At 41.4% G+C, this 26,898-nt stretch overlaps 1 protein-coding gene across 1 annotated transcript in view; it reads right to left on the reverse strand.

Annotated features, from left to right (window-relative positions):
- Positions 1 to 7,768: 7,768 nt before the first annotated feature.
- Positions 7,769 to 26,898, reverse strand: part of CTTNBP2 (cortactin binding protein 2) — a 184,566-nt gene continuing 165,436 nt past the window's right edge. The window contains 5 exon segments of the mRNA XM_074942298.1: positions 7,769 to 9,229; positions 9,231 to 9,370; positions 19,412 to 19,513; positions 22,091 to 22,223; positions 23,209 to 23,269. Coding sequence (XP_074798399.1) covers positions 9,124 to 9,229; positions 9,231 to 9,370; positions 19,412 to 19,513; positions 22,091 to 22,223; positions 23,209 to 23,269 — 542 coding nt within the window. The 3' untranslated portion in view covers positions 7,769 to 9,123.

Below are 26,898 nucleotides of genomic sequence, written 5' to 3' on the forward strand. Positions count from 1 at the left end.
GCTTATTGTATGAAACCTGTCTCCAAGGAGGAATGCTCTTGCAGAAACTGAGTGTAACATTGCCCCTATAAAGTTTGTCTTTCTGGGTAACAAAACGAACTTTTATTTGTTTATGCAAATGCCTAGGGCTGCTAAAATTTGTATGAGAGACATTATTGCTGACCTGACCTCCTGATGAGACCAGCCTACCAGTAGTCAATCTCCTAGGTATGGAACACAGTATAGCCCTGGCGCATCATCTGGACCGCTACCACAAAGAAAACATTCATAAATACTGTGCTGTAGCGAGTCTGAAGGTGAGGACCCAAAATTGGAAATGTTCCTGCCCAACTGTAAAACACAGGAACGTCCTGTATGATGGGTGAATATCCATGTTGAAATTCAAGTTCTTTATGTTGAGAGTTGTGTACCACATCCCTTCCTAAAGGGAGGGAATAATCGATGCCACCTGGAATCATCTGGAATTTCAGCTTTCAAATGAAAATGTTGAGTTGCCGAAGACCTAGGATGGGTCTCCATCCTCTGTCTTTTTCGGGAGTTAGGAAATATGGGGAGTAGAACCAACTCCCATGGCAATGAGGTGGGATGGGCTCTATTGCCCCGAGTGTAAAAGGGATTCCACCTCCCACTGAAGAATCACCTAGTGAGAATGGTCCCCGAAGAGGGAGTTGGAAGGGGGTTTGTGAGGAAGGAAGAAGAGAAGCTCTATGGAGTATCCTTGATGGATAATCTCCAGAACCCAACTGTCCAAAGTGATCTTGTTCCAGTTATGCCAAAGAGTGTAAGACAGCCCCCAAAGGCAACAGGGGGATAAATGGGTGTCATCAGCAGTGTTACGTGGGTCTCGAGCAATATGTCAAAAATGGCATTTGACCTACAGTTGAGAGAGAGCAGAAATTGTAGCAGTAAAGGTGGCTGAAAACCCAGGTCTCTGAATCCTGTGGCATTTGCATGGAGGCTTGGCTGGGCTCTGGTAACAAGGAGCATCAGGAGGAGGTGGACCTGATCTAAAGGGCTGCCATTTCCTCCTGGAAGACTGGGGTATAAATCTCCAGGAAATAGAGTGTCAATCTTGAATCCTTTAGTGAGTGCAGGGACTCCTCTATTTTCCCATTTAAAGAGGCTGTACTTGTCAAAGGGGAGTCCTGGATGATGTTTTGGACCTCCCTAGGAAACCCTGACAATTGCAACCAAAAGTCCATTCTTATGACCAAGCCAGTGGCCAAATTCTGGAACCTGGGTCTACAGCATCAACTGCAGCCTGGGGGTCTACTTTTGCCACTAACATCCCCTATTCTAAAAGAGACTGAAATTGGGCCCTGTCCTCCATGGGAAGTCCACAAGCTTGGAATAGTTACTAAAGTCCTATTTCGCTAACAAAGTTTGGTAATTAGCACCATGAAATTGCACCCCTGTGGAGGAAAAGAACTTCCTTCCCAGGAGGTGCAGTGTCTTAGCGCCTTTATCTGCCAGAGTGGCCCAGTGATAGTGTGACTGAGCTCTTTCTGTAGCTGCCTGTACCGCCAGAAAGTTGGGGACAAGATGGGAATATAAACATTCAACTTTAGCAAGAACAAAGTATTGCCTCTCGGCTTTTTGTGGTGTCGGGGCACATGATGCCCCAGCGTGTCATATTGCTCTGGCCAGTTCTAGTGTGGCGGTTCAATAACAAGACGGAACACAGCTTTAAGCAAGCAAGCAAGCTGGTCTGCTAACGGGCTTCTGCCTGTCAGCTTTCCACCTTCCCTTTTATTTCTCTCCCCCCTGAGCATTACATACTTCAACCGCAAAAGGACACAACAAAGGAAATAATATGACTTTGATTAATATTCTTATTTACTAGCCTCTATCTACTACTGTCCTTGCTCTCAGGCCTTGAGCCTAGTCCAAGGAAGCTTCCCACAGTTCATGTCCTCTGGGCGACTTCCCATGGTCCATGTCCTTGGATGGAGCAGTGTGTGCACTGCTCCTACAAAACACTCAGGGTGTGCCCTGAATGTTTCCAGGTGCATGAACTAAACAGGAACCCTTCATTCTAGTATGGTCTCATTGATTGGAAGGGCCACCTTACTCAGTTCCCGAGGTTGCAAGATGTCCAGGAGCTAGTGTTGAGGGTCCTGGATCTCCTCTAATGGGATCTGTAGGTCATTGTCAACTCTTTGTAATAGCCCTGGTACTAGCGGTGGTCATCCAGCAGAGAAGGCAAAAAAGGAGTGACCACGTCATCCTGGAATGATGAAGAGGCACCCATCAGAATCATCAGTACCTGCAGCTCTGGTTTTGGCCCTTCCTCCTCATATACTAACTGAACAAGTTGGTGAGAGGAGAGGAGAAGAGCCTGGATGCCTGCCATAAGAATCCCACTGACCCCAATAATGCCAGAAAGAAGGAATGATCAGTCCAGGTGGATTGATTCCAGAAGTCCCAGAGGGGAGCATATCTGGAGGAATGGTGAGTGTAACCTCACAACTATCTTTCGGGGCTCGAGTATCTCCATAGAGATACTAGTGCGGCCATCTCCTCTGACTCACCCAAGAACTGTTCCACTGGTAGCGATGATGCCTTCAGTACCAGGACACTTCTGCCAGATGTTTGGAAATTGGACTGCTCCTGGGACATTGATATAGACTCCTTCTTGGGAGTAAGGACATTCCTTAGGAGGGCGGGCTGGAAAGAAGTGGAGACAGTGGATAAGGAATGACTATTCTCCGGTGTTCTGTATGTCTCCATATGCCCTGGTGTCTAAGGGGTTCCAGCAGTCAAGTCTAAAGGACCCGGTGCATCTGTGACAGCTGGATGGTCTTTAGATGAATGAGGCAGTACTGATAATGGGTCTGGATCAGTACTTGTAGAGGAACTGGTGAACATCTGTCCTTATGCTTGGGTTCAGAGGTGACTGGAATCGGTGGATCTTTCTTTTTACACGCTTTGCCCTCCAATCTAGGGAGTCTTTAGCAAAGCCAGTTCCTTAGGTTCTATATGCAACATCTCACCCAACTTGGAGAGGCTCAGGGAGGAAGTATATTTATTATGCACAGTCCTTGAAGAGGATCTGTCCTTGAGCCCATGAAAGCACCCTCTACTCTCATGGGAAGCCCTAGAACAGTGGTTTTCAAACTGTGGTCTGCACACCCCTGGGGATCCACAGACTATGTCCAAGATTTCCAAAGGGGTCTGCACCTCCATTCAAAAATGTTTAGGTGTCCACTAATGAAAAAATGTTAAAAGCCACTGTGCTAGAAAAAGAGTCCTTGGGCTTATATATTGAAAGCTCCATTCCAAGGCATGTGCTTGGAGGGGCACTGCTGGTCAGTTGAGGTTGATGTATGGGGGGGGGGTGTCTCCCTAGACTGGATCGGAGAGGGGCCTAACAACCTTCTCCATCAGATGCTTTTGTAGGCAAAGCTCCTGGGCTTCTCGAGTTCTGGATGGCAAGGAGTGACAGATGCTGCACGCTGCAGAGATATGCACCTCACCCAGACACTACAGGCACCATTAATGTTTGTAACTGATGGAGAAGAGAGAGCAGGAGAAGCAATTCTTGAATCCCAGGACTCTGGGCATGGTCCCAGCACCAGGGAGGGGTTCCCTAACTGGGGAAAAGAAATATTCTATGCTAACTATAACTTTAATTACTAAGCTAAAATACTAGGGCTGTCAAGCAGTTAAAAAATTAATCATGATTAATAGCACTGTTAAGTGAGAACAAGCATTTGCATGGCACTGTTGTAGCCGGTGTCAAAAGGTATTTACGTGCCAGATGTGCTAAAGATTCATATTTCCCTTCATGCTTCGACCATCATTCCAGAGAACATACATCCCTGCTGATGACAGGTTCTGCTCACTAACACTACAAAGCAGAGTGGACAGACACATGTTCATTTTCATCATCTGAGTCAGATGCCACCAGCAGAAGGTTGATTTTCTTTTTTTGGTGGTTCGGGTTCTGTAGTTTCCACATCAGAGTATTGCTCTTTTAAGATTGCTGAAAGCATGCTTCACACCTCTTCCCTCTGAGATTTTGGAAGGCACTTCAGATTCTTAAACCTTGGGTCAAGGTGCTGTAGCTATCCTTAGAAATCTCACATTAGTACCTTCTTTGCGTTTTGTCAAATCTGCAGTGAAAGTGTTCTTAAACCGAACATGTGCTGGGTCATCACTGGAGATTATTATAACATGAAATATATGGCAGAATGCAGGTAAAACATAGCAGGAGACATACAATCACACCCTGCCTCCCCCCAATGAGTTCAGTCATAAATTTAATTAACACCTTTTTTTTTTAAACAAGCGTCATCAGCCTGGAAGCATGTCCTCTGGAATGGTGGCTGAAGCATGACGGGGCATACGAATGTTTAGCATATCTGGCACGTAAATACCTTGCAATGCCAACTACAAAAGTGTCATCCAAACACTTGTTCTCACTTTCAGCTGACATTGTAAATAAGTGGGCAGCATTATCTCCTGTAAATTTAACAAAATTGTTTGTCTTAGTGATTGGCTGAATAAGTAGGACTGAATGGATTTGTAGGCTCTAAAGTTTTATATTGTTTTGTTTTTGAGTGCAGTTATGTAACAACAACAAAAATTTGACATATGTAAGTTGCACTTTCACGATAAAGAGATTGCACTACAGTACTTGTATAGGTGAACTGAAAAATACTGTCTTTTATCATTTTTACAGTGCAAATATTTGTAATAAAAATATAAAGTGAGCATTGTACACTTTGTATTCTGTGTTGTAATTGAAATCAATATATTTGAAAATGTAGAAAAATATCCAAAAGTATTTAATACTTTTCCATTTGGATTCTATTGTTTAACAATAAGATTTAAACTGTGATTAATAGTGATTATTTTTTGAGTTAATCACATGAGTTAACTTTGATTAATTGACAGCCCTATAAAATACATAACTACTTAAAAATATTTTCTGTCTTTGCAGGTTATACAAGCGAGTGAAGGAGAACATTATTCTGAGTCAGGCCATGTGGCAGAAAGAAGGAAGTTGAGAGGCATCAGCCTGCACTGCCTCTTATTCTCTCAGTAAGGAGCATGAGGAGAGCTACTGCACATGGGCAGGCCAACGGACACTGCTTTGAAGAATTTCCAGTCTCAGACTCCTGGAGCACGTGCATACCCACGTGTGGAATACACATAGGGACCATGGCTCACAGAAGGAGAAGATAATTAGAGGCCCAAAAGATGTTTTTAAATGTAGCGATAATATTTTTTTCCCTTAAGATTGTGGACATAGTGGTCAAAGTTGAAACAATTCTTTTCACTCCTATGCAGATTTTCACTCCTTGTATTGCATGGCTGCTCTCTCATGAGTGACATCCCTTCTTAAAATAAATCTGATAGTTCAGTTTAGAACTGCTAGTTTTCTCTTTATTAGAGCAGGGCAAATTAGTTTGGATTAATAATTTATTTACTGAAAAATGCAATTTCAGTTGACCTGAAACTATTTAAGGTTTGAGTAATTAATTTTTGCTGGGAAAAACTTTTTTGGTGAGGGGGACAAAGACTGCATGCAGACAGGCCTGATGTCACCCTTTAACAAAGTGCTTAGGGCACTTGCCTGGATGTGGGAGACCCAGATTTGAATCCCCACCCTGGAGCAGAGAGTTGAACTCCGGTCTCCCCCCTTCCCAGGCTAAAGGCTAGTCTGTTCTTATGCTCTTCTGTTTAAAGCCAAGGAGAGAATATAAACGTCTGTATAGCCTGGTGATTAAAGGTATGCCTACACAGGGATAAAAATCCTGCAGCTGACCCAGGTCAGCTGACTTGGGTTCACAGGGCTCAGGTTCCAAGGCTGAAAAATCACTGTGTAGACATTTGGACTCAGGCGGGAGCCCAAGCCCGAATGTCTACATGGAGATTTTTAGCACTGCAGCCTGAGACCTGTGAGCCTGAGTCAGCTGACCTAGGCCAGCTGCAGCTGTGGTGCGGGTCTTTTATCCCTGTGTAGACGTACCCTTAGGCACTCCCTAGGGGGTAGATAATGTGGACTCAGGTCTTCTCTCTCTCTCTCTCATTCAGAAGAGGGATTTGAATCCACATCTCTCACCAGACCACATCCCCTCCTAGGAGTGCCTTCATCCACAGACCATAGAGTTGTTCTCACTCTCTCTTTAGCCCAATGGATATTTAGGTATTTATACAAACTGGAACAGCTTCAACAGGAAAGATCGAGAGCAACCTGCTCCAGAACAGCTTATAGCTTGGTGGTGTGGAGATCTGAGTTCAATTCCTTGCTGTAGAGAAGGGATTCAAACCTGGGTCTCCTATATCCCAGGCAAATGCCAAACTGAGCTGAGCATTTTTTCTGATTTTTCGGTTTCATGTCTGAACTGAAAAAATCAGTTATGCACCCAGCTCTACTCCTTACACACACAAACTAAGGCCCTGGTCCTGCAGTCATCACTCGGGGCCTAAAGGAGAGGTCTTTGTCTCCTAGGATATGTCCTCCTGCAAAGTTAGCTCAGGCTGTAACTTAGGTGTTGCCCCACCCCTAGTTTTTTTCCTTCCCTTTTTCACCTCCCTAACTTCTTGCAGAATTTAAACACATGATGCTGCATCCTGTGTGATCATTACAAATATCTCTTCAGATTTGCTTTTCCCCTCCACTACCCCCCACCCTCCACACACACAGAGTAAGCTACAATTACCATGCTTCAGTACTCAGATGCTAGATGCTAAGGCACATTCCTCTGATCTTCAGCTGATCAATGATGCTGAAAACCAGTTGCTGTTAAACAGATGCATGCCATGTTTTCAGCACCTAAACTGATGACAAGGTCAGGAGATATGAAAACTCTTGGTCAGTGTTCACTGGAAATCACTGGTCTGTTACTGCACAAGAATTTATACATAATTGAGGTTTGTCACGGGATCCACTCACCGCTAAGGACACCTCCTCCTGGTTGCTGTGGGATTAGTTCCTTCCAGGTGCTGCACTCTCCTCTGGTAGAGTCTCCACCCATCGTCCTCTCTCGCCCTGTGGCTCCTTCTCACTCCAGAAGCTGCAGCTTCCTCTTTGTGACTTGCCCCTCCGGCCAGGTCACTACGGTCCTCCCCTTCTGGGTATCTTTCAGAGCAAACCATCCCAGGCAGTCTGCTCTCTATGGCCTGGTCTACACCTCCCCAGTGCTTGGTAATGGGAACCCAGGCCAGCCCTCTACTCCAGGTTCCAGCTCAGGGGCCCTATCTTCTGCAGCTAAGGTCTACATTATCCTTTGCCTGGCTGCTTTCCCTTGAGCCTTTTCTACCTTTCTGGCTCTCTACCCTCTCTGGGTTTGCCAGCCACACAACTCCCTCCTCCCAGGGAGTAACTGTAGGCTCCTTGACTCTATAGCCCCAAACACACCACCCTTCTCTCAGGGAGTGACTGCAGACTACTTCCCTGCAGTCCCTTTCGGCTGTCAGCTCCTAGGCTTTATAAAGGCCCTTCCTGTTCCTATCCAGCTGAGCCTTGTCTCTAATAAATCCTTGCTCCCTGGCTCCTCTTTCAGGCGCAGCCTACGCAGTTGATTGGCCCATCTGACCACCTTAACCCTCTCAGGCCTTAGGTGGGGTGGACACCCCATCACAGGTTGTAAGAAAACAATGCTGAAAGTTATGCATTTCCTCCCAGAATATATTTTAAAGGAGATAACTATGAAATCAGCCATTTAATCCTTCTAAATCCACACAGATACAATATACACACACAAGACCAAGAGACAGACAAACATGGAGCAGTACAAAAGTTTTATTGACATGAGTTTGGGATGGCTGCCTTACTCATTGTGGTGAAGTGCTTGGAGTACATTTATGGAACCCTTGCCCCTTCCAAAATTAACTTGAACAGTGGCCTTTTGGAAGGTGCAGCGATGAGCATGTTGCCCATACCTCTCTCAAAGCAACCTCTTGGTAATTCACCAGGTGGCACTGAGGTCTGATCTTAAGGAAGCCATGTATCCTCCTCTTCTGACTAGATAATAAGGTACCAAGACAGTGATTGTATCCACATTATTACTATTCACAAGTATAAATTGTGGCCACCATAAAGAGGATGGGTGGATGGAATATTTCTTTCACATACACACTTCCCCTAATGGGAAAATAATTTAAGTCTGTAGTGAGATAAAAGATATTTCAGGTTAACTGCAATTCAAATGTTATTTCACAGTAACTACATAGTAAATCCACTATAAAAATTGGTAATTACATGGTAATTCATGTTATTGCTGATACATTATCTCTGGATAACCATGTAATCAAACTTGTGCTGTAATTCTTTCAATAAGAACTGTTTTGGTAAAACAACATTATTTCCTGGATTCATTTTTTAAAATGCTATTGAAAGAGTAGAAAACTTTTACATCATACATTAAGACTCATTTATTAGAGGACCATCCCAAAGAGTGGGAAGTTGTGTGAAGTAACTGATTTATTGCATTATAATTTTTTTCCCTTTTCTTTTTTAAATATAGGAGACATAATGCAAACTCATAACAGTTCAAACATATGAAGCCTACAATAAGCAAGAGAGAAACAAAAGCACATTTCAGCAGGCAAACTGTGGGGTAATCAAAATATTTAATATGGCTTGTAACTGAAAGTAATTGATCTAGGTTTCCAATCATTTTAATTATTGCCACATTCCATTCACTTTTCATTAAGTGAAGATAAAAACATGTTCAGTCTTTAAAATGCATGTACATTAGCTTTAAGCCAGTACTGTACATATTGTGCAACTCATCTGTATGCAACACATGAATTTCATAGAATATATTTATATACTGTATATATATACACACACGCACACACATACACACAATTTTCTGTGGTGATACCCCTGAATAAAATCATTTAAGCAATGCTAATTTCCATATTAGAAAACCCACTTATGAGGCTGGCATAACTTCCCACTAAGTTTAAATCAATATAATTTCCAGATTAAAGCAATACAATATTTCATTATGAACATCTTATTTACATACAAATTAAACTGTGGTCCCGTACACACATTATATTACAAGGAAACCATTTTAATTTTAAAAATTATTTACATATTTGAGTTCTTTGTTCTTTAATACAGAGATTATGTGAACACTGAAAACTGTATACTAGGCAGGTCTATTTATTAGATTTTTCTATTTGTATTTTTTTGTGCAAATTCCAAATCTTTTCTTTTGAGTTATCATCATCTGCCTCTATTTGCCTTGTATTACTGCTGCTGCTTTTTTGCGTACTGAGAAGGCTGGGTGACTTTACTTCTGGGAACAGGAAGAAAAGATTTAACTCTTGAAACACCCAACTCAGTCTTTGATTTACTGTTGGTGCATTCCACAGTGCGATTGCTGCTGAGAGGACGGATCCCATCCTGTGAATAAAATACAGCATCTTTTTAGCATAAGCATATCCATCGTAAGAACCAAGAGCACCAAAAAGGAGCAAAACAGTGAGTGTCTACTGTTTACAGCATCTTGCACTTTTTGGAACCACGATAGCCACAGGAAAAGGATAAATTTTCAGGTCCTTGTGAAACAGTTACAGTTTTAGCTTCACTAACCAGTTAGAAACCAATACTCTAATAGAAGTTGCTTTTGTAAAAAAAAAAAAAAAAAAAAAAAGCTAATGGGGCATTTCTTCAATAAAAACTTCTTAACATATCATACAAGGACAATAGTAGTGCTCTGGACAAATTATACCAGCTGATGCTCGGTACCGCTCTTTTTACTTTTCTCTCTCTCTCTCTTCCTCTGAAGAAGAAAGATTCCCTGGACTATATGGAGAATTTCTCCCTCCTCTCATCCCCAGAAGCTCAGCAGTCCCTTTAGCAGAGGTTTGCGGCACCACTGGCACTTTTAAGTTACATTCTTTTCAAATCTAAATTTAAAATATTGAAAAATCACTACTTTAGTGTGAACAATAAGCAGAGGTGTAGGTGTGTACAGAGACCCTTAAACTGCTCCTGGAAGGACACCACCCTACTTTATGGACTGTTTTAAAATTCACTATCTGCCATACAGGCTCGTCTTCACAACTCTCTTTGCTAGCCACTCAGTATTTCAAAGCCTCTAAAACCTTTAATTGGCCTTTCAAAATTCTAATTCAGTACATGTGCTGTGCTCGTAAAATACCACCTGATGTTTTTGTGCCTGTCATAAGATTCAGTAGTTTTGTAAATCTATCCGATCAGCTGATTTGTTGCTGAGAGCTTCTTCTCTTCTTTGTTGGGGGGGAATCACATAATCAGCTAATCATCATCTTTGCAATTCATACTGCAGCTTCTTTCTTTTGTAATGTAATGTCAGGGTAGCAGCAATCATTAAAAATGTGGCGTAGTCATGCTATAATTCTATGGGCAAGTCTACACTACAGTGAGGATCGACACTCTGAGATCGATCCACCAGCGGTCGATTTAGTAAAGACCTGCCAAATCAACTGCAGATCGCTCTCCAGTCGACCCCTGTACTCTACCTCCAACGAGAAGAGTAGTGTAAATCGATGGGAGATTTTCTCCCGTCGACCCCCCGCGGTGTAGACCCCACAGTAACTCAACCTAAGGTACATCGAATCCTGAGTTGCGTAGCATAGGTCGACTTACCGTGGTAGTGTAGACACAGCCTTTGTGGGAATAGGGGTAGAGGAAGAACCCCCAGCACAAAAGGCACAGAGGGTAGTTGCTTAGCATGCAGCATAGGCCAAATCAGTTCCCCTCCAAAATATGTCTTATCAGCAAAGAAGTGAGGTAAGGATAGTGATATTATCCCTGTTATGAAAGCAGTTTTCTTATCTCTCCTTTCCACTCATATAGTAGCTGATTTGGTGTGGCAGAAACTGCATTGAGCAGAAAGATGAAATAGCCCTAGGCATGAGAGGCACTGGGGATATCCAGCTACCTTCAGTATTGCTGCAGAACAGATGGTACTTTTAAAAACCAGTTTGCAGATTCCTAATTTGGAGACTGAAACCAGCTAATACTCCATTCTAACTTCCCATGAGAAGAAGAAGGAGATTGCTAGGCACTGCTGGGATTTATATAGTAGGGCCTAAGGACAGGATATACATTTCACTTCCATCTTTTCCAGGAAACAAGCACTGGCTGTGCTAAGGAAACGAACAGAGGAAGGGAAAATGCGTGTTCTTCCCAACATTAGTATACTGCACTTATGCCATACCACTGGCCAAAAAGTAAAATACAGATATTCCCAAGACAGCACCTTGGAATGACACTCACAATTTTTGTTTCCAATTTATCAACAAAATAATTAACTAAGCTTACATAGTTATTACAAACCATGCTATAATATAATTCTGACAGGAAAAAAAAATCATAACTAACAATATAAAACTTGTCACCAGGTGTCAAAATTCATAATATTAGCACAAATGCAGTTATGTTTCACATTGTTACATAGAGTTCAATAAAAGGAGGGACCTCCAGTTTATGATATGAATGCATGCATGGTCAGCTATGTTTCTGAACCATGCAGATATCAAATCACAGCCATATGGGGTTAGGAACTTCTTTGCTTAAACAACAAAAGAATATCAATACAGTAGGTAATCTTTCTTTGTTAAAAGAAAAACACTCAAAAGAAGTATAGCCCCAAACTTTCTCATCTACCTTCAAAACTGTAGGGGGAACTGATCTCCAGATTTTAAATAAAAATATGGAATACGGTCTGTGTCATTTTAAATATTTAAGGTAACTGACAATAGGCCAATAAAAATACAGTAAGTGTTACAAAAGACAGGTGACAAGCTAATTCATAAGAGCAATAACTCAAGAGTGCATGGTATAGCTGGACAGCTGCATTTCATAGGCATCAAAGCAGTTAGCTTTGTTGCACATCTCTTCATTAAAATTTGCAGTTATGTTTATGTCAGACATGCTAACTCCTCTACATATCAATACAGAACAGGGGACTTAAATTTAAACCCTATAAAATAACAGAACAGAGAACATTTAATGAACCTACAGAGCTACATTTATAATTTATTTTCTCATTAAAAAGGAGTGTTATATTATATATATTGTACTGTTGTAATGCAGTTTAACAAAGACTTGCAGCTAATGAATGAAAGCTCTTTCCTAAAACTAATTTCTTTTATTTATTGGAACATTTTTAATCACATAGGGCTGAATTCTGCCATCATTACTCAAGCTAGACATCAAGATGTGCCAGAGCCCTCACAGTAAGAGGTACTGGCTTTCAGACTGGAATTTCCCGCATGAGCACAGACTTCAGAGTAAAAAGCATTCTAATTGCTCCAAGAGCTTCTACACTGGCCATCCTAGGGCAAGAGCATTGTCTTAGAGCTGGTACTATGGGATTCCTGGCAGTCTCACTGGGGACCAGGGGCTTCAACAGAGGCATGTCAAGGAGCTGCTCATGCTCTGTGTGTTTCCTAACTTGACTTCTTGAGCTGGAGCTTGGTATTTCAAGTTCTGAGGAATCAATGCTCGATGGGGCTCTTGACTTTACTGCCGAAGGGATGGAGTGCTTTGGTGTGGTGATGTTCACCCACTGTGCTTATGGGAAGTGTAAGGAGAGCTTGCCATTAAGTTTGCTGCTTGACATCCCGCACTTCAGCATCACAGATTTTTTTAGCTATCTTTCAGGCTACATGCCCATAGGTGCATGTTACATTGTTCTGATGTTGGATTTCTGTTTTGCAGCTCAGGGCTCATTTTCTCTGTTGATCTGGTCCTTCTCTCATTTTTCTAGGCCCCCTTTCTCTTCCTTTTGCAAGTATGGCATCAAAAGAGGAAGAAGACCACTCAGCTTGGCGTTCCAGGACATTTATGAACATCCTGGATTCTTGGGGAGACCACGTTCCCTGTGTCATATAATCATCCATGTGGCAGCCTGCCAGGGATGTCTCGGTGATGATCGCCTTGTCTGGAGGGACCCCCCATGCATATGCGATGTGGGTCTGTCCATCACTGAAGCCATGACAGTACCTTGGTGGGGACTGTTAGCATGAAGTCCATGGAATAAAGATTTGGTGAGTAAATGGATTGGAGCCACATCTGACTACAGCAAAGGTGGAGTCATGCAAAAGGGGTCACATGTATACATGAAGCCATGTGGCCTAGGAGGGATAGGCAAGTCCAGGCTGGTAGACAGGATTGCTCACAATGCGAGTTATGATGTTGCTCATTGACTGGAACACATCTTTTGGCAAATAGGCCCATGCTGTGACTGAACTGATGTCAGCCCCTATGAAGTCCAGAGACTGTGTGGAGTCTATGATCCATTTCTCAATGTTGACGCTGACTCCAAGGGACAAAGGAAGGTTGAACAGCATGGAGGTTGAAACTTGTGCTTCTTGCTTGGACCACGCAGCTAGAAGCCAATTGTCGAGATATGGAAACATGAAGACCCCCTAACATCTGACCTAGGCTGCTACAACAGAAAAAGACTTTGGTAAAGATTCTGGAAGCGGTGGCTATTCTGAAGGCGAGCACCCTGTACTGGAAATGGTAGCAGCCCAATGTAAATCTCTGGAAATGTCTGTGGGCTGGATGGACATCAATGTGAAAATAAGTGTCCTTCATATTGAGAGCCCCATGCTCTTCTCTAAGGATGGGATAATCACTGCCAAGGTGACCATGCAAAACTTGAGTTTGTGAATGAAGTGATTGAGATGTTGGAGATAAAGGATTGGTCTTCCCCCACCTTTCTTCTTGGGTATCAGGAAGTTGAGTAAAACCCTGTTCCCTGATATTTTGTGGGGACGTGTTCTACTACTCCCTGTTGCAATAAGGAGTTCACCTGTTGGGTGAGGATGCTGTCATGAGAGTGGTCTCTGAAGAGGATAGGAGAGAGAGGTCTTGGAGGAGGTAGCATGATAAACTTGATTGTATAGCCATGGCGGATGACGTTCAACATCCATTTGTCCATTGTTATTGCACTCCAAGTGTGGGAAAAGAGGGCTAACCAACTCCCAAAGGAGGTTGGAGGATTGTGAGGTGATAGATATAGCAGTTGGCAACTCTTGGGGTCACCTCAGAAATACCTCTTGGCTAGAGGTTGTAACTGCGACGTCAAAGCCTGAAAAGAGGGCCCCAGAGGTGAGATCGCTGAGATTTCTGGCATTTCCTCAGAGGCTCATCAGGTCTCTGAGGGTAAAATGGGGGGCCCATAGAAGAGAAACAGTGGAACTAAAATTCATTTTCAAATTTAACACCATTATTTTGGGCTTGAATAGGGACTGGGAGTGGCTGGCTCATTACAAAAGCAGTTTTGCCTCTCCTGGAATTGACACCTCCTCATCTATTATTGGGAGTGGACTATATCCACCCTGATCGAAGTGGCCCTGTCAACACTGGTTCTCCACTTGTGAGGTAACTCCCTTCCCTTTATAGGTCATTATATAAGCCTGCATCTGTAATTTTCACTCCATGCACCTGAAGAAATGGTGTTTTACCCACCAAAGCTTACCCCCAAATAAATCAGTCAGTCTTTAAGGTGCTACCAGACTCCTTGTTGTTTTTGTGGATACAGACGAACAAGGCTACCCCCTGGTACTTGGCTAGTAATGCCTGATAGTTCACAATCCTGAATTGAAGGCTACACGAGAATAATATCTTGCATCCTAAAAGGTCCAAATGCTTGCCCTCCTTATCAGCTGGTGTAAATCATGGGTGATACTGTTTGGCTTGTTCAGTCGCTGCCTGGACAACTAGGAAGTTTGGAGAAGGCTGAGAAAAATGGAACTCAGACCCGTGGCAGGAACTATAGGAATGTTTTTTGGCAACTTTGGGGGTAGCTGTGCATGTGGTAGGGGTATGCCACACTGGAGTCTTCCAGAACAGAATAGCATCATTAATTGGCAATGTAATTCTGGCTGGTACCAAGGTGTGGAGGATATCAAGTAGCTTATGCTGGGTGTCCGGGATTTCTTTCAGGGGAATTTGGAGTTCCCTCACAACTCTCTGCAACAGTTTCTGAAATTGCCTGAAGTCATCCGGAGGAGAAGAGGATGCTGCAGTAACCACTTCATGAAGAGGGAAATTTCACCGGTTCCGGTGACACCACTGCGACTGGACTAAGGAGTTCCTCCTCTATCAGTGGACCTGAGCACCTGTTAGAAGGAACCCATAGAGGGGAGGCAGGCGAATATTTCCTCATAGACTGAGCTGGTTCCAAGGGGGTGGTATTGAATCATAGAATCATAGAATATCAGGGTTGGAAGGGACCTCAGGAGGTCATCTAGTCCAACCCCCTGCTCAAAGCAGGACCAATCCCCAATTAAATAATCCCAGCCAGGGCTTTGTCAAGCCTGACCTTAAAAACTTCTAAGGAAGGAGATTCTACCACCTCCCTAGGTAACGCATTCCAGTGTTTCACCACCCTCCTAGTGAAAAAGTTTTTCCTAATATTCAACCTAAACCTCCCCCACTGCAACTTGAGACCATTACTCCTTGTCCTGTCATCTTCTACCACTGAGAATAGTCTAGAACCATCCTCTTTGGAACCACCTCTCAGGTAGTTGAAAGCAGCTATCAAATCCCCCCTCATTCTTCTCTTCCGCAGACTAAACAATCCCAGTTCCCTCAGCCTCTCCTCATAAGTCATGTGTTCCAGACCCCTAATCATTTTTGTTGCCCTTCGCTGGACTCTCTCCAATTTATCCACATCCTTCTTGTAGTGTGGGGCCCAAAACTGGACACAGTACTCCAGATGAGGCCTCACCAATGTCTAATAGAGGGGAACGATCACGTCCCTCGATCTGCTCGCTATGCCCCTACTTATACATCCCAAAATGCCATTGGCCTTCTTGGCAACAAGGGCACACTGCTGACTCATATCCAGCTTCTCGTCCACTGTAACCCCTAGGTCCTTTTCCGCAGAACTGCTGCCTAGCCATTCGGTCCCTAGTCTGTAGCTGTGCATTGGGTTCTTCCATCCTAAGTGCAGGACCCTGCACTTATCCTTATTGAACCTCATCAGGTTTCTTTTGGCCCAATCCTCCAATTTGTCCAGGTCCCTCTGTATCCCATCTCTGCCCTCCAACGTATCTACCACTCCTCCCCGTTTAGTATCATCCGCAAATTTGCTAAGAGTGCAATCCACACCATCCTCCAGATCATTTATGAAGATATTGAACAAAACCGGCCCCAGGACCGACCCCTGGGGCACTCCACTTGACACCGGCTGCCAACTAGACATGGAGCCATTGATCACTACCCGTTGAGCCCGACAATCTAGCCAACTTTCTACCCACCTTATAGTACATTCATCCAGCCCATACTTCTTTAACTTGCTGACAAGAATACTGTGGGAGACCGTGTCAAAAGCTTTGCTAAAGTCAAGAAACAATACATCCACTGCTTTCCCTTCATCCACAGAATCAGTAATCTCATCATAGAAGGCGATTAGATTAGTCAGGCATGACCTTCCCTTGGTGAATCCATGCTGACTGTTCCTGATCACTTTACTCTCATCTAAGTGCTTCAGGATTGATTCCTTGAGGACCTGCTCCATGATTTTTCTGGGGACTGAGGTGAGGCTGACCGGCCTGTAGGTCCCAGGATCCTCCTTCTTCCCTTTTTTAAAGATTGGCACTACATTAGCCTTTTTCCAGTCATCCGGGACTTCCCCCATTCGCCACGAGTTTTCAAAGATAATGGCCAATGGCTCTGCAATCACATCCGCCAATTCCTTTAGCACTGTCGGATGCAACTCGTCCGGCCCCATGGACTTGTGCACGTCCAGCTTTTCTAAATAGTCCCTAACCACCTCTTTCTCCACAGAGGGCTGGCCATCTACTCCCCATGTTGCGATGCCCAGCGCAGCAGTCTGGGAGCTGTCCTTGTTAGTGAAGACAGAGGCAAAAAAAGCATTGAGCACATTAGCTTTTTCCACATCCTCTGTCACTAGGTTGCCTCCCTCATTCAGTAAGGGGCCCACACTTTCCTTGGCTTTCTTCTTGTTGCCAACATACCTGAAGAAACCCTTCTTGTTACTCTTGACATCTCTTGCTAGCTGCAGCTCCAGGTGCGATTTGGCCCTCCTGATTTCATTCCTACATGTCCAAGCAATATTTTTATACTCTTCCCTGGTCATATGTCCAACCTTCCACTTCTTGTAAGCTTCTTTTTTATGTTTAAGATCCGCTAGGATTTCACCATTAAGCCAAGCTGAGAATTAAAGGAGCACAAAGGCAAGTTTCACGCACACACACCTGCCAAGCTGCAATGTATGTTTCTCAGCTGTAGCTGAGGATCTAGGCCAGTATCTTTAGAGAAGCATGAATTTCACTGAATGCCGATTTAATTAAATTCTGCCAACCCCCTTCTTTAACTGTTCTTTATTTATGAAAAAAGGAAAGTGAAGGACTGATTGTCTTGATTCCTACCTTGCAAACTTCCCTTCAGTTCTATTAATGCATCAAAATACTCCTGTTAGCTGTGTAAGTAAACATATAGCCCCCTTTGCTGCGGTATCTGAGCACCTCACAAACATTCACTAATTTAACCCCAAACGGAGTTTTTACCCCAAAAGGAAAAAGTGCCAGAAACTCCATGAAGTCCACTAGAGACTTCGCTATTGCTTCTGATTTTATGTGGAACACATTCTGATACTCTGGTGCTAAGCACCGAACAAAACCCTATGGATAGGGCAACAGAGATAACAGATGATCTCACAGCATCTCTGTTAGGTAGGGAAGCATTATCCCCATTGAACAGACAGGGAGCTGAGGCACAGAGACATTGAGTATCCTGCCCAAAGTCAGTCAGTCACTCTCACACACATACACACACAGAGTTCCTGGTAGCGCTAGAAATTCAGTCCAGATCTCCTAAATCCAGTGCCTCAGCCACCACACCATCCTTCCTCCTATTACAGTCCTGAAAATCTTCTGGTCAGAATAGACCTTCAGTACCATGTAGAACTGTACTTTAATTTTGTGACACTAGGGAGAATTTAACTCTCTCTATGAACATTGCACTGCTGGGCTTAAGTCAGAAGTTAAAAAGAAAAAGGCCTGTACATCCTCTCTGGAGGAAGGTCTTGTGGTTTACGCATAAAATTAATTCAAGGGGGCCTGGATTCCATTCCCAACCCTATCACAGATTTCCTGTGTGGCCTCAGGCACGTCATTCATTTCAGTTTCTTCATCACTAAATGGGTGATACACCTACCTATCTCACTGGGGGGTGGTAAGACTAAATTGCTGTGCATAAAGTACATTGAAATTCTAGGATGGAACATTATACAAGTAAAGTACTATCAGAGTCTCAGTGTTGCTGCAGAACTCTATCATTATGCTACATATTGAATTTTTTAATATAGTAATATTTTCCCTTTATAGATTTCAAACGGATGTAATTTGCAAAGAATTTAGGTAATTTCCCCCTGTAGTTTCTTCAGAAAAATAACTGACATTCAACAAATATACTTGTGATCATCCAATTATTTTCTGAGTTACAATTTATGCCCTCCAGTAACAAATCAGCAGCTTTTTGGCACCTAAGCCTTCATATGTTCAAACTATCCTGTAGTTAATATTGTCTGTTTACATCTGGACTCTTGTTTCCCAAACGTGGGAGGACCAATTCCAAATGGATTTATTCTTTCTGGGTTTTTTTGGTTTCTTCTAAGATAGGGTTGCCAAGAGAGCAATGCACTGAAACATACAACAAGTTCAGAGGGAAAGAAGTTAATCCCCGTTTAAAAAAAATAAAAGCTGATCTATGTCTTGCTTGCTCAGCCTCCTGTACTATAATTGGTTTCAGGTTCTCAAAATTTCCACCAGCTGGAAGCTTTCCACTCAATATCAGGCTGACTCATTTCTAGTTACGGAAGACACTCAGGAGGAATCTGGTTCAAACTGGCATATGCTTTGGTAATCACTAATAAGGATGACAAAGTAAACCGTGTTCAAGCAATTAGTGTCCAGAAGTAACGGGAATTTTGACTACTTCTGTTCATTTAATCATTTTAGCTTGTAAGGCTACTATGAAAATGTTGAGTGCTAGAAAAGTCCAAATTTCAGAAAAGTTTCATTAAAATAACTGAAATATCATGACTATCTATGATACTTATTCAGTAGATATCATCATGTAAATATAAAAATCACACATGGGCCAAACGCATACCTAGTTTAATGACCAATGACTTTGGTGGACACACACCAGGGAAAAAATTGGCCCACGGTGCCCGAAGTATGTTTCCTAAAAATTATTAATCATATCAGTTTACCAATAAATACCAATTTACCAATAAATTTACCAATAAATACCTTTTGTCTCTAATTAACAGAGAATTCAAGGCATTTTAATCTTTCTGATTCCCACCAAGAACTCAAACATAGATTTGTAGTGAGCTCTAGAAAACGTTCAAAATAGTTTGTACACAGGTATTTTTTTACACTCTTATGAAACATACTATGCGTCCCATACCTTTTGCGACACCGATTTACTTGGATTAGTACTGCTTGCTGAAAATATAGGATCAATTTGAGAGCTTCTGAACATAACCAGCTCATCCTTAGAATCAGCAATCTAAAAGAAAAGAAAACAATATTTTGGAAGTCCTTTATATTTCATTTTGAAGATTTTTGGAGTCTATTTTTAATGCACATTTTACTTTGCATGAGAGATTATAAGAGTTGTGTGTAAACTTCAGAAGAACGATTTATAAATCCTCACTGTATCCAAGAAAAAAAGGGGAGCCAGATTCAATTTAAGTTTACAGAATCATAGAGATGTAGAGCTGGAAGGGATCTCCAGAGATCAACTAGTCCATTCCTCTTCCCCCCTGCCCCCCCGCCAAGTATACCTAGGACCATCCCTGACAGATGTTTGTCTAACTTGCTCTTAAAAACCTCCAATGATGGGGATTCCACAACATCCCTTGATACCCTATTCCAGTGTTCAACTGTTCTTATAGTTAGAAAGTTATCCTAATATCTAACCTAAATTTCCCTTGCTGCAGGTTAAGTTTGTTTTACCTTCATTGGCTATAGATAACAGTTGATGACCATCCTCTTTATAACAGTCCTTAACATATTTTCATACTTATCAGGTCTCCACTCAGCCTTCTTTTCTCATGTCCAGTTTTTTTAACCTTTCCTCACAGGCCAGGTTTTCTAAACTTTTTATCAATTTCGTTGCTCTGCTCTGGATTCTCTCGTTTGTCCACATCCTTCTTAAAGCATGGCATCCAAAATTGGACATAGTACTCTAGCTGAGGACTCACCAGCACTAAGTAGAGCGAAACAATTACCAATCACGTCTTACATACCACACTCCTGTTAACACACCACAGAATAATATTTGTCTGTTTTGCAACTGCATCACATTGTTAACTCAGATTCAATTTGTGATCCATTATAAGCCCGAGATCTTTTTCAACAGTACTACTGCCTAGCCACTTATTCCCCATTGTATAGCTGTGAAGTTGATTTTTTCTTCTTTAGTGTAATACTTTGAATTTCTCTTTATTCAATTTCATCTCTTTAATTTCAGACCAATTTTCCAGTTTATCAAGGTCATTTTGAATTCTAACTCTTTCCTCCAAAGTGCTTGCAACCCCTTCCATCTTGGTGTCATCTGCAAATTTTACAAACATTCTCTCTGCTGCGTTATCTAAGTCATCAGTGGAATCTCAATAGATATATCCTCCCAGTTTGACAATGAACCATGACTACTCTTTGAGTACAGTTTTTCAAACATTTGGGCCCCACTGTATATTAATTTAATCTAGACAATATTTCCCTAGTTTGCTTATGAGAACATCATGTAAGTACAGTGTCAAAAACGTTATTAAATTCAAAATAAATCATGTCTACATCTTTTCCTCTATCTACTAGCCAGTAGCCCTGTCAAAGAAGGAAATTGGGCTGGGACAGCATGATTTGTTCTTTAATAAATCCACACTGGCTATTAGTTATCACCCTATTATACTCTAGATTCTTACAAATTGATTGTTGAATAATTTTGCCAGTATCTTTCCAGTTACCGCAGTTAGGCTGACTGGTCTATAATTCCTGGATCCTCTTTGTTCCCCTTTTTTAAAGATAGGTACTATATATGTTTGCCATTCTCCAGCCCTCTAGGACCTCACCCATCCTTCATGAATTTGTAAAGATAACTGCTAATGGTTCCAAGATTTCTTCAGTCCTAGGGTGAATTTCATCAGGCTCTGTCAAATTTAATACATCTAATTTCTTTAAATATTCTTCATCTTGTCTTTCCCTATTCTGGCTAGGATCCAGCTGCCATCCCCTAAGACATGCCTTTTAGGATAGCCACAAACAGTAAACACATTTTAAAGGTGTTAAACCCTGTCTACACACGTGTTTAAAAATGTTAGTTAAAATGAGTTAGCTAACATGCTTTTAAACCATCTATTTTCCCTAGGCCAGACATGGCCTTGGAGTGAATCCCTGCTGAGATGCCAAGGGACTAGCTGGTGCAGCTTCAGTGCATCTGGCTCATAGCATACAGCTGTTAAAACCTAACTTCACAGAGAATTATATAAAACATGATTACAAAGCTTCCCACCACAATTATTTCTTAATTAAAAGTTTGTTGGTATCTGAGATCACACAGAATGTGCAATAAAGCAAAATTGCTAGAAAGGTTTAAACAACCAGGGAATTGTTTATGGAGATCCTTGGTGTATAATTAGGTATAATGGGATTATGGTCAGCAAAGTAAGTGTACAATGTGCATCAGAAAAGCATTATATTGCTATTAGACTATGAAATAGTCTCCCAATGGAAGTAGTGAAAACACAACTGATTCAATCACTTAAAATTAGGCTGCTGAAAGCAATAGAAAATATGATGTGGAGAGCAACAATGCATTGAAGCAGATTATCTGATAGAACTTTAGCTTCTCTAAATTCATGGCTCAATACATTTTAGCATTCACTGCAAATTCCTGAGTGTATGACATGACATTTAAGGTTAAACTTTTTTTAAAATAAAATAAATCATAAAATCTATCACACATATATTAGTCTATTTTAGCACATCTCGAGTTAATGAAAAAGTATTTTAAAATCTAAGATCTATTATGGATTAAACAACTACATATGATTATTATGTAAATTATTTAAACCCCAGTGTTTACCTTGCTTATATCAGACTCTGATTTGCTGGAACACATACTTTGAAGTTCCTGCACAAGATCTACTTCATCGTCAGAACAAAGGGACAGCCTTTGCTCCAGATTTAACACTTTTAGCTGCTCATTCTCTGAAGAGCTATGAAAACAAAACAAGAGACAAGACAACTGAAAGTGGGCTATGGCACATAATTAATATATTTATACACACACACACAGGGCACTGGGAAATGGTATCCTCCTTTCACAAAGATTGCATAACTACACTGTCTATTCAGTAACACCCCTACTTTAGGATGTAGCAACAAACAGAATGGAAATAGCATCCAGTTTAGGCATCAGTAGTTGTCAGTCTTTAATTTTGTTGCTTCATAATAGACCCTCTTCTACCCAATTTAATCTGCTCTCTTCATTGTTTCAGCAAAGGATGCTTCCGTGTGACAAGTATAAATGCCATTTGACAGGAGAGTTTTTCTTTCTTTTGCCTACACCAATTCAGTGCTGCAGCCATCCTCCCACACTCCTTTTTTGGAACTATTCCTAACTATTGAGGAGCCACTGCTAGAAGCACAAAGGTTTCTGTGCTCTGCAAAGATGTGAATTTCAGATCTGGAGTTGTCTCCTGCATATGGTAGCATAAAATGCAGTCCCCTTGGACCATTTGCTCAGTAGCTACTTAAAGACATTCCATATCATTTAGAGTAAAATGCACATATTATACAAACTTCAGATTTCCATTCAGTAAGCTGAAATAGCCAGAAGGTCTTCTTTGTACACCTCTAGATGAAAAGACAGCCTTCTGCTTTTTATAAGCCAAAGTAAGAGGAGTTTTATATAATATTCCCCAAGTCCTAGAAAATTCTAATAATAAATAAAGGAACATACTCTGTGGCAAGGTTTGAGCTACTGAAATAGGTTCTAAATTATAATTAAAAGCCTTCAACACCTCTCCTCCCCCCTCCCCTCAAATTAGAATTAAAAAGCCTATACTTCTTCAGATCTGAACCCAAAAGTAACCATACCAAACGTAAACCATCCACTTACTCAGAAGAGTGAACTGGGTTTTGACACAGTAGTATCTGTGATCTTTGCTAAATACTACAAGAATAAAAAACCTGACTTACTTTTTGATAAGAGAAGCCATTTTGTTGCAATTCTGTTGCAACATGTTCTTTGTTTTTATACCTGCACAAGAGGGAGGGAAGTTAACTTGTTAGTACTTAGCATAATTCTATTATTTTCTTCATTTTAAAAGCTGTAATGAATAGGCAAAACATATTCCTATTTTCTGATCATCAGCACACCCCGTGTCCTGTCAAGATCATGTTAAGGCTCCACGGCCCTATTGCAATCGCACAAAGAGGCCTGAGCCCACTTTCTTGAGCAGGTGTGGTATAGGTAGTCTTTTCCCCACCAAGTTCTGCCAACACAGTGACTACTGACACCAGTATGGTCCTCTCAAAAAGAAGGAAACCAACCAATTCATCATTACTTGTTATCAGAGTGAGCCTTTGAACTCAGAGGTGAAAGGCTATTAAAATGAAATCCACTGTCCCATTTTGTCTCAATTTCCCTCCAAATGTTTATTCTTAATATACGTTACCAAGAGTGCAAAAGGATCCTTAGATACAAAGTATGACAGCAATAACCTTATCACCTTGAGCTGTGTTCACATCAACTCTAAGAAATTAAGCAGGATTAGATCTGGTCAGAATTTGGATGGAAGACTACCAGTCTGCTTCAGGAAGTGTTAGTGACAATTCAGAAATAGCACTCTTCTCACTTTCAGAGTAGCAGCCGTGTTAGTCTGTATCCGCAAAAAGAAAAGGAGGACTTGTGGCACCTTAGAGACTAACCAGTTTTTTTGAGCATAAGCTTTTGTGAGCTACAGCTCACTTTGTTGGATGCATGCAGTGGAAAATACAGTGGGGAGATTTATATACACAGAGAACATGAAACAATGGGTGTTACCATACACACTGAAAGGAGAGTGATCAGGTAAGGTGAGTTATTACCATCAAGAGAGAAAAAAAACCTTTTGTGGTGATAATCAAGGTGGGCCATTTCCAGCAGTTGACAAGAACGTGTGAGGAACAGTGTGTGTGTGTGTGTGGGGGGGAATAAACGTGGGGAAATAGTTAAAACTAGGCATCAATATTTGGTGGGAATAGATTTTTCCATTTTTGCAGTATTAATTTTTTAGCAGCATAAGATGCTTAATAGCCATGCTACCTTGTTACCAGGTAATCTCCCCCAGGTACCAGGAGCATATCCAAGAATGAACTTAAGGGAGAGGGCTCCATCTTAGCTTCCAATATCAAACTGGTCCTTTGATCCCCCCTCTCCCCCAAACTCACACCAGAAATTCTTGACACAGGGGCACTTCCAAAACATATGAGCTAATGTGACACCCAGGGAGTTACACTTACAATAGTGGTCAGCATTTATGAGATCCATTATCACTAGCCTATGTGGTGATCAGTGTATTTGAAAAAGTGTCTTTTGGTGAATAAGCCATAGTTTCAAATCTATAGTTGCTTTTTTAACATTAGATACAATTGTATTGAAGGGGGTCCATAGTAACTGTGTATCCAAATTGCTATTTCAAGCAACTCTCAAAGTATCAATCTTTGACAGAGTTTTTTGGGACTGGGAATCATAAAAGGATACCTCTGGCTGAGTAAATCCATTCCATTGCATCCGGTCCAAATACATTTGTAAGTAAATGCTTTAACTAGAGATATTTTTATGCTCCAGAGCAGGGCAAGCCAAATTGTTGCTGAAGACCTAAAAATGGTTTCAATTGATTATCATCCATTAGCTGTAACACAGTCATAATTCCTCTCTGTCCATCCAATTCCTCCACACCAAGGTTTTGCCACTCATTTTAAAGACAGGATTGCTCCATAGGATCACCTCTACATGGAAGAATGGATGGAAGCAGAACTTTCTGGCCAAGTTTGACCAAGCTTGCCTCCCATCCATTGTTGTGGGAGCTCTGGAGCCATCAAATCTGCCCTAATACGATCCTGCAATGCCTGAAAGGGAGGTAGGGATTACAAATTCTTGTTCAACGTGAACCCAAAGAGGAGTCTGTGTGGTCACATCTAATAACCACAAAGATGCAGGAATTAACAAAAAGGAGATATAAATAATTTTCTAAGCTGGGAACATGAAATCCTCACACAGTCAGGGATGTGTAATTTGTTCAGAGCCCAAATAACCTGCAACCCAAAGGAATGTTCTTACATTATTATTGAATTTCTTAAAAACAGTTAGAGGAATAGAAATAGGGACATACAAAATTCTAGGAAGGACATTCATTTTACCTGGCACACTGAAAGTTAACAAACTCCATGTCACCAAATCATTAGTCACTTGTGCAATAACTGGTTCTATACTTATTTTAGGGATGTCCTGAATATTTTTGGGGATCAGTATTCCTAAATACTTCATATAAGAGGATTGCCATTGAAAATCCCAGTTTGAGAAAAGGCTTTTGTGGACATATTTGTTAATGCACAAGATTTCTGATTTACCTTAATTAATTTTACATCCTGAATCTAAACTTATTAACAGTGGTTAGAAGGTTAGGAATGGTAATCTTAGGTGTAGATACAAGAGCATCATCCTCATAGAACACAATTTAGTTCTCTGTTTGGCCCACCCTAATGCCATAAATATTTTGATTTGCTCATATGACAATGGCTAAAGGTTCTAGACCTAAATCAAAGAGAAAAGGAGAAAGGGGGCAGCCCTGCCTCATACCTCTCTGTGATGAAACTAGGGCAGAAATAATACCATTGGTAACTACCCTGGAAGTTAGATTGGAGAATAAAAACTTAATCCAAGAAATAAATTATATACCAAGTCCAAAATTTTGCTAATATGTAAAAAAGGGTATGCGTTGAAAAGCTTTTTCAGCATCTAAAGAAACAACAGCTAAAGATTCTTTAGAATCTCTCTAAGTGGCAATATTATCAATCAGTTGATGCAAATTATCGGAGCAATGTCTGTTATGGAAGATTTGTGTGTGTAAGGAGTAAGAGTGCTTTGTCCAATTTATTGCTACATACCACACAGTCAGATATTAATAAACAATGTCAACAGTTTTATTCAAGCTATATTTAGCTGAAGAGGGATCAGTAAAGATGCCCTAGATAACATTTTTAGCAGATTGCCTCTGCCACAGATCTCTGATACATCTCTAGAAATTGTGGAACTGACTATAAAAGAAATGAAGGCTGGAAAGACTCCTGGCAGAGACAGGTTCCCAACTGAATTTTTACAAAAAGTTCTCTGAAACCTTAACACCTACATTATTGAACATGTTCAGTGAGACCAAGAATGAGCAAACTCTCCTGCCTACTCTAAGTGAAATTGTAATTTCAGTTATTATTACACCCAGGAAAGACCTTGGACTACGTAGCAATTATCGTTAGCCTTTTGCTTAAGTCTGTGTGCCCACAGCTTGCCAGCTCTCTCGCCAGATTCCCAGTAGTTTTGCTTCAAACAGAATAAAGCAAACTCTGCTTTTTGGGACAGAAGTGTATTGATTTCAATTCTGTGTTCTCTCCATGTCTTTTTATAGGTGGCATAAGAGATGATATGGCCTCTGATGAAGGCTTTAAAGAGGTGGCAGCTGATGAAGTGGTGGGGGCATGTGTTTTTTTTTTTTTTTAAAGTTCTAACTCTTGTTGGAGAGAGTTAACAAATGATGTATCAAACAGTGGAATGGTATTTAAGCTCCACATTTTAGATAGGGGTATATACCTGGGGGGCTTAACAGACAAATGTGCCCATATTTAAAAAAG

Source organism: Natator depressus, chromosome 1, assembly GCF_965152275.1.
Source record: "Natator depressus isolate rNatDep1 chromosome 1, rNatDep2.hap1, whole genome shotgun sequence".
In the NCBI taxonomy this organism is placed as follows: Eukaryota; Metazoa; Chordata; order Testudines; family Cheloniidae; genus Natator; species Natator depressus.